Source organism: Electrophorus electricus, chromosome 17 (genome assembly GCF_041902795.1).
Source record: "Electrophorus electricus isolate QZ-2024a chromosome 17, ASM4190279v1, whole genome shotgun sequence".
Lineage (NCBI taxonomy): Eukaryota > Metazoa > Chordata > Actinopteri > Gymnotiformes > Gymnotidae > Electrophorus > Electrophorus electricus.
This window is the reverse complement of record NC_137513.1, coordinates 18,830,645-18,842,500: the sequence shown is the minus strand read 5'-3', so window position 1 is coordinate 18,842,500 and position 11,856 is coordinate 18,830,645. Positions and strand designations below refer to the sequence as shown.

General features: G+C 43.5%; 1 protein-coding gene across 3 annotated transcripts in view; it reads right to left on the bottom strand.

Moving 5' to 3' along the window:
- Positions 1–9,734, bottom strand: part of LOC113578646 (lysophosphatidic acid receptor 6) — a 10,139-nt gene extending 405 nt beyond the window's left edge. The window contains exons 1-3 of one of the 3 annotated variants that reach the window (XR_014117941.1): positions 7,797–9,734; positions 6,629–6,709; positions 5,758–5,858 (exon numbers count right to left, since the gene is read on the bottom strand). Coding sequence is in view for 1 of the 3 variants with exons in the window: in XM_027012029.3 (XP_026867830.2) it covers positions 7,847–8,968 (1,122 nt within the window). In the remaining 2 variants the exon portion in view is untranslated. Of the gene's footprint in view, positions 1–5,757; positions 5,859–6,628; positions 6,710–7,319 lie in introns of those variants that run through there. The other 2 variants (XR_003410785.2, XM_027012029.3) reach the window with 2 other exon arrangements.
- Positions 9,735–11,856: the final 2,122 nt, after the last annotated feature.

Below are 11,856 nucleotides of genomic sequence, written 5' to 3'. Positions count from 1 at the left end.
AAACACAGGAAGGCACAGGAAACACGTGGGCACAGAAAGTGGGAGGGGAGGAGTGGAAACGTCATCATGGAGAAAATATGTAGAATACACAGGTTGGCAGCTTGGAGGGAAGAGTTTGTTCTTCCTCCAACACCAGAGTTATTTCATCACTCCATTTAACAGGGCTGGATGTGTGTTGTGTTATTTGTCATATTATTACAAGTTTTGTGTTTTGTGTTGTTTTACCAGTCCTGAATTCTTAAGATGTGTTGATCTAATGCAGTAGATCTCGTTAGCCACCAAAGGGTTAGCAGTTTTTAGACTGGTCATGTGTCCCTGTGGAGCATGACCCCTGAGACGCAGCCTGCTCTAATGCTGAGAAGCACCGGCCATCATGGGAAGTAAGCAGAGCTGCACAGCAAACCCAGTGGCACCAGTCCAGGAGTCCAGGAGCTGGAGATAAGGGACTGGGCTGCTGGACCTTGGAGGAACTGTTCTTATCTGAGACACACATGGGTAATCCCACGACTCTGAGACACACACGGGTAATCCCACGGCTCTCAGACACACACGGGTAATCCCACGGCTCTGAGACACACACATGGGTAATCTCAAGGCTCTGAGACACACATATGGGTAATCCCACGGCTCTGAGACACACACGGTTGATCCCACGGCTCTGAGACACACACGGTTGATCCCACGGCTCTGAGACACACACAGGTAATCCCACGGCACTGAGACACACACGGGTAATCCCACGGCTCTGAGACACACACAGGTAATCCCATGGCACTGAGACACACACGGGTAATCCCACGGCTCTGAGACACACACGGGTAATCCCACAGCACTGAGACACACACGGGTGATCCCACGGCTCTGAGACACACACAGGTAATCCCACGGCACTGAGACACACACGGGTAATCCCACGGCTCTGAGACACACACGGGTAATCTTACGGCTCTGACTTGCCCCCATGGCCAGGTTATTTTTGCTGCCTTACATAAGACAAAGCCCATTGTCTTCTGAGAAGCAGAGATAATAATTAGAAATGGTAAACCAGACGAGAGCTGTTTGGAGGAGAGCAGACCATGCGTTAAAATAAAGCCCCAGTTTTGGTTCATGTGGTCTTGGGTTGTGTTGTTTGGTGCCTGGGACAGAATTAAAAGCAGGAAGAAAGACGTCCAGTGACTGATGTTCTTAACAGATCAGACGCTGTTAGCAGGAGTCCCTGGAATACATCAGACATACACTAAGCTGTGGTACTGATACCAGCTCTGCTCTCTTTAGATTAGACCTCAGTCATCTGGGTGGAGATGAGTGTTTACAGCAGCCTCTTGCCCCATCAGTATAAGAGGAGAGAAAACGGGTCCTTAGCAACCCTACAGTGGACTAACCCAGTTAGTTACTAACCCAGCACATACCCAACATGTAATGATGGTGAACAATTAGATATTGTAGGTAAGTGAATGTTTAAGATGTGGTCTCTTGTGATAAATAAAAAAGATCATAATAAAGGCAAAAACATCTTAAAGGTGCATTCAAATATGCATCGTAAATACAAAGGTCCCGAGCGAAGTGTCTTCTGCACGTCTCTGATCAGTTCCTGCACAGGTACATTAAGAGCAGGTGTCAAACAGCAACCGCCAGTTTGCACTTTGGAACTGTGAAAGTTGCCTGCACTGGTAGCTTGCAAAAATGCGTATCTGTACATGTGTGATGTGCTGTACAAAGGCTTTGATCTTCAAGAGAAGTGATGCTATTCACCATGTACAGAATATTTTACTGCAGTCATATAAAAAATACCCTATAAAAACCAACAGGTACCACAGAGCATGCAAAGTGGAGGGTGGAGCATGGAGGGTGGAGGTGGAGTGGTGGAGGTGGAGGGTTTGTGCATCATGACCTCCATCAAGTACCACAAGAGTCAGATCTGGTTGCTTTCTCCAGGGAGGTCAGACCAGCGCATGCTTGTAGCTCCCAGCACACACATACACACACACACACACACACATGCACGCACGCATGCACAGACACACACACACACACACTCATGCACAGACACAAAAGATCTCACTTAAGAGCTTAAGTTAATCTTCAAGCTGACACACAAACAAGTTCTTTTAATCTTTTTGCTCATCTTTACCAGTAAATTCCCATAATTCTGGAGGTCAGAGTGGTTATTAATAATAATAATTACAGGAAGAATCAACAACAACAACAACAACAACAACAACAATAATAATAATAATAATAATAATTACAGGTATGATCATTGTACTCTAAAAAATTCAGTAATGCACTGAAACATTTTATAGATTTCCTGGGTTTGTGAACATTTGAACACTACTTACACTGTGCTTTATAAAGTCAAGACCCATAAATAACTACTTACGTTATCTCACCAACAGCACTGCAGACATCTCACTTTTATTAATACCAAGCTGACATTATTATTATTATTCAGTGTCTGTTTATTGTTTCCAAGTACCATTTTTGGAATAGCTGGAACAATAGGGGGTGCTGTGGTGAGTTGCGCTGCCGTGGCCAAAGTAAATAACCCTGCCCTCCGAACACAGGGGTCAAGCTTGGTCAGTGGAGAAACTGCTGAAGGCCTTTTAAACAGTGGCGTAAGGGCTGGAGTGTTATCTGGGCTACCAGGCCACTGACGAGGCCATCGTCCCTCTACTGTCTCCCTGACAGCTCCCGCAACCTCCTGCAGAAAGTGCTGACAGAACGGTTGCATGGCCTTCAGAGTTCCTTCCTTTAGGCCCAGATTAGAATGGTTTCTGGACATAAAAAGACTCTTCAGAGACTAGTTGATCCTGTTGAAAAGTCAGCTGTGGAAAGTTCACTGGCCTGGCAGGCACGTCAAACATAAACGTGCCTACAAATGTAAACTAAACACTCTACTAAAGAGTGTTAAGGGTTAATGGCTTATTAGTTGTGGTATCCCTTTGAAAGGTTTTGCAGTATGTTCCTTCCCTCCATTACTGCCTTGCCCTTACATGGACATAAATGATTCAGACCTTCCGAATACTTGTCAGTATTCGTGTGGTTTGTAAAATGCTCGAATCCTGTACAAATCCTGCTCCACCTGTGGCTACATGCATGCATTCGCTCTGCTTTGGACTGATCTTCACACACCCAGTGAGGTATGAGGTGGGATCTGCGCTCGTTAAGACTTGCTCTCTGACGAAGAGCTCATTGAATTTTTGACTCAGTCTGCTCCCATCCATCTTTTGTAATGTAATCATGCAGAGATCAGACTTGTACATGGAAAGGGTGCACAGACTGTATCAGTAACCCTTAGCACACACAGACTTGTTTGTTTTTAGCTTCAATAAAACCACAATGTTGTTCACAACATCGCACTAAACATCACATGGAGGATATTTATTCCACCAGGAGTATTTATAAATCTTCTGGGGTAAAGATCTTCTGGTACTTTCTACCCTCATGAAAGAGCCACTGATAAATAAACAACTGTTGGTGGGAACTGGTTATAATCTGATTTCAATCTGAAACAGTATACCTATTCTGTAGGCACGCACACACACACACAGACACACCAGTTGACCTAACACACGTCTTTGGAATGTTGGAGGAAACTGTACTACCTGGAGGAAATTCGCACATTCAGTCACTTTCATTCACATACACTCTCATTCACACACACACACACACACACACACACACATGCACTCTCATTCACACATACACTCATTCACACACATGCACCAGTTGACCTAACACACATCTTTGGAATGTGGTTACTACCTGGAGGAAACTCGTACAGAAACGGAGAATGTATAAACTCCACACGGACACAGAGAAATGTTGACTGTGTACGGTGTAGTAGTCTGTGTTCATTTGTGGATTGTGTAAGGTGTAGTATTATATGTCTTCTGTGGACTTATTCCACACCTAATGATACCTTACATAAGTGTAATTGTGGTCCAGTGTGTAAAGGTCTTTGCACAAAATTGATGAGATTGTTTCAAGCCTTCAGGTTGTTATGGTTTTAATGACGTTAGTTTGCATCCTGCTCTCACCATGCTGGGCTCTGCTGTATAGACCATGACAGAGAAATACATGCAGACTATGAGAAAGTCTGATAACTGGAGTTTCTGTCAATCTTTAACATCTAGTAGGTTTTCTCTCTTTCTTTTTCTGCAGTGAGGATTATGATCACTCTAGCTGTGTTATAAAACACCGTTGCAGTGTTTGATCAAGGTGAGTTTATAGTATGACAGTTCAATGTAAGAACAATGAGCATAGCTAGCCTCGCTTATTCTCTCACCCTCTCCTCTCTATCTCTCTCTGGATGTGTTGGGATCATGATCACCATGGTAACAGGCTTGCTTTCTTCTTCCTCTATTTTGTGATATTCTTAGCCTTGTTCTCCATTATAAGGCTGTTTCTCTTGTTGTACATAAGCTTTGTTTCTGGGCATTGGAGTGCTGTAGTGTTTGTTTCTGGGCTTTAAAGTTCTGTAGTATTTGTTTCTGGTCTTTGGAGTGCTGTAGTGTTTGTTTCTGGTCTTTGGAGTGCATTGACTTTCAGCTTGTGCTATTTCCACCCAACAATGAAACAACAAAACATTTGCACACACCTCCTGTTTCCACAATTACATGTGTTCTGGTTGGTCCAACACACTCCTCCTCACTTCTTTCTTCATTCCAGTTCCACATAATCCATTTTTATTATTCCCAGTCTCCTCGTTCAGATTAAAGTGGAACCGTGTTGATGCTGGAGGGTAATGTATCTGAGTAGATGGCCTTAGTCTCCCCAGAACCACACACAAGCACTTCCATTCAACAGCCAACGGCGTGCAGCAACAGAAAACATGCACACATATAGACATATGTTCATGGCTCAGAAAATGAACACAGACTAAAGCTGTGCTGTAGGGCTGATAAAACAGCCCATGACTATAATTATCATATAAGGAAGGAAAAGAACCTTTAACAAATGAACACCACCCATAATCAGTTATAGACCAGTGCTGAACACACCATCTTATGTCCAATGTTGGAACATTTCCAAGAACAGCTTGTACCTAACCTCTCTGAGCCACTGACGCTCCTCTGATGTGTGTGTATGTATGTGTGTAGACCAGTTGACTTTGTTCATGTGAGAAACCTGTGATGTTGCACAGATAGAGAGGGTTTTTGACAATCTCACAGCTCAACCCACTTCTTTATCACACAACTCATCTCACAACTCAACCCAGTTCTTTATCACACAAGTCATCCCAGTGCTTTATCGTGCAGTAAATGCTTCACAACAGTTTCCCAGACATGCACTAACACCTCCCATTATTAAAGTGCTCAAACCACCTGATGTTGTACCATATGATATACCATACATGCTAATCGCTGCACTCCTGATCGGTGTGTATTTAAAGTTTGGAGGAGACAACCAAGGTATAAGTCTCATTAGCTCACAGTTCATGTATAACTGTATTATCAGTATTCTAGGGAAAGCCATCCAGGTGTTTACCATCTGTACAATAGCCCTCAAATGTCAGAGTCCCAACCACTGCATCACTAGAAATACAATCATGAGTTTGTGAAATCAAAACTGCAAAATCTCTAATACAAACTCATACTCTAATATAAACCCTAATATAAACACATACTCTAATATAAACACATACTCTAACATAAACACTAATATAAACACATACTCTAATATAAATATTAACATAAACACATACTCTATTTTAAATACGTATGCAGTTGATATCATCACAGGCTATCTGCTGACCTTGAGCTGGTTGAAGTTCAGATGCTCAGCGAGTCAGAGGGCAATGTGGTGGAGGCATATCTGTCTGGTCTAGATGATAGAAACAGACCTTCCACATTAATCTAGGAGTAAAACAGGCTCCAGGTTAGCCCAAAAGGGTTCGTTCATTGCATAACCTCCTGACACACAATCTGTTTGAATTACGTAACATCGTCTATGACACATTTTTATCTGTGGATATGGTGTGATATTAACAGCACTTGCTCTGGAAATGTGCAGATCAGCGAACAGCTCTGATTGGGTAACTGATCATGTGACATGTTTAATTCTGAACTTGCAGTGTGCAACTCCATGCTGCAACTCTGCCTGTATTTCCTGTCAACCGACTACCACGTCAAGTGGCAGAGAGCTGACTCCTGTAGTCTTGGTTCCCGTGACCCCAGTGCACCGTCCCAGCTGCACACAGTCAGTGTGTAGTACAACCCCCAATGAGGGCCAAAGTAAAGAAACATCACTACAGAGTAAAGATGTCCCAGCCAGAGCGTGTTTTGTATTAACAGGGTGTGGCCAGAACACACATGGTGTTCTTTGACAGGCATGATGCCCTAAAAGTTCAGAGGTCACCTTCATGTTCAGACTAGCTCTGTCTGTTTGCAGTCCTCCACAGCCCTAAACTCTGGACTCACATGGCATCTAAAGGCTGTTCCTTAGGTACTGAGACTGAGTTAAGAGTGCAAAAACATCTGAAGAAACCTAAACTCTCGACTGGTTTAACTGAGTTAGTGAGATCCTAACAAAGCTCTTCCAGACTGCTTGAATTTATTTAATTTCCCTAATAATAGTTCCCACATTGCCTATACCTATCTGAGCTTTAAGGAAAAAGAAACAGAACCTGGCAAAGACAAAGAGTCCAAACGGCTCCCAGCTTTGCTCGACTCTGGTCGTACCCTGACTGTTATCTCCAGAAATGCAGCTGTAGGAGACAAATAAGACCATTAGAACCTTGGAGAAAAGGACATGCTGGAGTTGCTTTAAAATGATGATGTTTTTGGCAAAAGGCCCATATCCGATTATAATCCCTATATAGTCTTATTATAATCCCTGTATAGTCTGATTATAATCCCTGTATAGTCTGATTATAATCCCTGTATAGTCTTCTGTACAGTTTATACAGCCACCTTTTCTGCTCTTGTATTATGTATAATGTATTATTCTGCTGTTAGAGAACTGAACATTTGCCATTGTCATTGGTTCATTACTGTGACTAAATTAAACATCACGTTTGCCTTGTATAGGTTTTTTTTATAAGTGCTGCTTTTTTTTTTGCTTTTTTTTTTTGCAAATCTCAAGCTTCTTTCCAGGTTGTAGAACAGATGTTTTGATAATTTTGTTGGCTAAAACCCTCTTCATCGAAGAGATATAAAACTAAACAAGATATAAAACTAAAATATGTCAAAGGAGGAAAACTGTGCTTTCTGTTTCACAATATATGTACTATTTATATATACTTACACTTCCTGACCAGGAAGTGGAATATTAATCAGCCTAACTGTCAGTAACAAAAGCAACACTTTAATACTGCATGTTTTTAAAACTTTATTTTAACGTGGTTTTGTAACAGTGCATAATGAAAGGTCAGGTCAGTGTCACTCCAACACCATAACACTAATAAAAAAGTGCCAATAAAAGTGATATTGGCAAAATGTTTTTTATGCATTCAGTAACCAATGTACAAATGTGAAGACACAAACTATTTATACTGTAAGTAAATCAGTTTTATAGGTTATGCTTTTAAATAATCACAGTCCATGTGTGTGGAAGGAGAGACATTTTCTCAACACCTAAATACTTTATTGCTAGCGAGGTGTTTAGAGATAATTCATTATTGCGGAGAAACAAGCCATTTGTACTGGTCTTGAGCACATGTTGTAACAATACCAGTCAAAGGTTCATGAGTCAGCCCCAATCAAAGACCTCTGGCCCTTAGTCCATATATGTTACACTACAGGTCCTACATGCACTCTTCTAAACACTGTATCAGTAATTTGAAACATCCTTACTTGAAATATTCTATTTCTTATCAGGTCATTGCATCCACGTGCAGGATGCCTCAGATGGTGGACTCATTAAAGAAGGTCTTGTTTTTAATGGTCCTCAAACTGAAATTGACACTAGAGCTTGTCTCTGACTGCAAGCCCTGGGAGTAGTTCATGTCACAGGTGTTTTGTACCTGAGACTTTCTCCTGATGGAGTTTTGTATCGTTTCGGAGGTGAAGTAATACACAACTGGATCGAAGCAGCAGTTGGACACAGCTATGCACAAGGCAATTGGGTAGATGGTCCGGACCACGGACTCCGCAGCGCAGCCCGGCAGAGTTTTGGTGCGCACCAGTGAGTAAAAGACCAGGTTGACGTTGTATGGGATGAAACAGAAGCAGAAGATGACCAGGTGCACGATGATCATACGAAGGATCTTGGCCCGGTTCAACTTCCCTCCGCGGCTCACTGTATGCGGTCTCCTCAGGGTCTGGAGAACCATGGCAGAACATACCACGTTGAGGATCAGCGGTAGGAGGAAGCCCACCGTCTCGATGAAGATCACTACCTTGGACAGGTGAGACTTCCACTGCTTGGAGGAAAAGTTTTCAAAGCAGAACGTGGCAGTGTTGTTAGTGCTCTGAGGAGTGGTGGAGTCCAGCAGGAAGCCTGTGGGGACGCTGCCTGACAGCACCAGCACCCACACCGCTACACACATCAGCTTCGCGTTGCGCTTGGTACGCAGTTCTCGTGAACGGAAGGGGTAAACGATGGCCAGGAAGCGGTCCACACTGATGCAAGTGAGGAAGAGCATGCTCCCATACATGTTGGTGTAGAAGAGAGAGACGGACAGCTTGCACAACAAGCCCCCGAACGGCCAGTCCTGTCGCAGAAAATAGAACACACGTAGGGGCAGCGTCAGGACGAACAGCAAGTCTGACACCACCAGGTTCATCATGTAAGTGGTGGTTTCGTTGCGGATTTTAAGTGTACAGGTGAAGATGTACATGGCTACTATGTTCATGATGAGCCCCACCACAAAGACCACACTGAACACGGCACTGTAGAGAGGATACTTAAAACCGTCCGTCTTCTCGCAGTCTCGGCCAAGAGAGCTGGAGCTTCTCCACTGGGAGCCAACGTCCCTGCTCCAGGTGCTGAGGTTAGTACCCCACGGCTCTGTGGGAATGTCCATCTGTGAAGTGTTGTGGTACAGCCCTCCAGGAAGCAGTACCACGCTACTGAGTAGAAGTTACGCAAGAGCTCTCTAGTGAAGAAATTTCCCTTTCCAGAATGAATGGAGAGTAAAACAAACAGGTCATGAAATGTAACGAATGCATTCCTCTAATGAGTTTGTCATGAGCCCCACGTGCTCCCAGGAAGATGGAGGTCTCCTTCACGCATCTGCTTCTAGAGCAACGAGGACTCTAACATTCCCTCTCTGCATTCTTCAGCCAGGCTGCCGGGGTAAGCGTAGCGGGAACGCGAGGACAGGCAGACGGGCTGCCCCCTCCCTCTTACGCAGACTCTGCTCAGGAGCCCCAAGGTAAGCAGAACTCAGCCACAGCTCAGAGGATCCAGCTCTGATCAGTCCTTTAGTGGTACAAAGTTCACATGCTACTGTGGTCTGCTCAATTAAAATCCATATGAAGCATATCCACTGAAGAAAAATCTTCACACTTAAGAGCCTGAAAAAATTTAAGATCTTTAAAATTCACCTGGAACTGTGCAGTTGTCGTTACTCTCCAGTGGCTTGTGAAATATTCCAACAGCGTCTTCTGGAATCTCACAGCTGGGCATGTTTGCACTCATAACACCTGTGGAGTCCAGCACGCTGTGGAGTACACTGTGGCTGCAGTGTGACTTACCTCAGCTCAACTCCAGAAGTGAGTGTCAATGTGAGCTTCGTGCTTCTCTTCAGCACCTACTTCCTGCCCCTCCCTGCTCTCTCTCACACACACACACACGCACACACACGCTCACACACACACGCTCACACACACTCACAGTCTGTTTATGTCTCATAGACTCTGAAACAGCCTGAGGGACATTCTCTGACTCTTATGTTGAAAGCTTGCAGGGGGGGATGGGGAAGAGAGGTATGTATGAGGCACGTGTGTGTGTGCAGCAGGGAGCGGTATGTGTGAGGTGGGGAGGGATGTGTGTTTGGGAGGGTCATTAGGTGGAGCAATATCACATCAAGCGTGTTTGAATTTTGTCATGGGCCCGCCCACTTTCCTGAGAGACCTCCCCTCTCGGTCTTTGGAACAGAATTGAAAGGCAAAGAGGTGAAACGTGGAAATGTCCACAGAGACATAACTGCTTTAATTCTGGTGGAGATGAGGTTGAAAAAAGCTGTTTGGAAGTGAAGTTGTGCTCAGACTCAGGTGTGAATCGAGCTGGAGGCACAGACTGTGGCGGTCTGCACCCCTCTGTCCTACAACGAGCCACTGACCTGCTCTGGAGTCAACTGGGCTGAATTGCAACTTGGCTTTTAATGGTCCGGTGGAAAAGACAAAGGCCAAGTGGGATACAAAACAAAAGGTGTTTATTGGCTCCCAGTGCTCCAGTACAAAAGAAAAACCATATCCAACCAAAAACAAACAAAAATATTCAAAAAGGAAAATTTAAGATTTACTAGTATTTACAAGTTCAGAAATCCAGAAATCATAAAATCTCCCATATCAATCAACTTCAAAAACACCACTCTCTTGAATTAGAAGCTTATATAGAGAAAATGGGATGTTAGGTGACATCACTTCCTGTCTTTGGTCAGGAAAATTCCCCATAAAAGTCCCCTTCAACAAAGGCTACAGTTTCTTTTCTCTCCAAAACAATAAAAAGCAATAAACAATAAAAGCCTCTGCACAAAAATAATCACAGATAAGTTCATTTGTCTCTTAACCTCTTTTAGTTTTACCTACTTAGTTAAAATATACAAACATTTCTAGCTTTAAACTTAAGCTCTAGTCACATATTATAAGAACAATACTTAATCTCAAATATTTACAGTAAGTTTCTTTTCCCCTGTAGGTCCTCACTAAATAATATTTTTCAGGATTCAAGATTCAGGATTTAGCCAGGGCAGCGTTTCAAGGTTCAGGATTCAGCCAGTTGTCTATAAACTGGTTGTCTTTCTATCTCGTTATCACATTTACACAACATATTTAGATGTATTGGCTGCATTGTGATTGACACTGGCAGTGTTCACTCAACACAGCTCGCATATTTAATTTCTTTCACTAAGTCCACCTCTTTAGTTCTTAGAAAGGATTTCTTTGCTTGTTGCTAATTTCTTTGCTAATTCCATATGCACTAATTGTTTAGGATAAAACTAAACTAAATAACCAAATAATTCAACTAAACTACTAACACAAACTTGTTCCATCACCCTAACCTGTGAAATCATGGCATTGCTGTAAATATAAGCACACATCTATATCCTACATAACTGAACACAACTTGAACAATTGAGGGTTACAAGTTGAGTAATGGTGTCTGGTGAGCTGGGAGTCTGTACACACAGCCAGCGGGTTAACGCTTGTTCATGTTCAACAGAACATTGTGGGGATTTTTTTTTTGGGGGGGGACTTTGTGTTTGTTTAACCTACTGTTATCCATTTTCATGCAAAAACCCTAATCACCTGTTGTAACACTAACCATTAAAAAATCACTTTTAAATCGGGTTGTGTCATGGGGCTCAGTAAAATGACTGCCTGTATTCTGGGCATTGTGCTCTTCAGATTGGACCTGCACCCAACAAGTATGACAAGCAAAGCCAGAACCCTCTATAAATGCGCGCGCACACACACACACACACACACACACACACACACACACACACACACACACACACACGCACACGCACGCACGCACGCACGCACGCACACGCGCACACACACACACACACACACGCACACAAACGTCAGCACCATGTGTTGCAGCCTGCCTCTGCAGCAGTGTGTGAGTCACACCCTGAACACTGTCAGGTAGTCCCAGCACGCTGAGGGCTGCATGAGTTCAATCTCTGCTGCTGCCATAATGACTACTGTGAGGGGAGCTGAGGTCAGCTTCTTGCTCTGT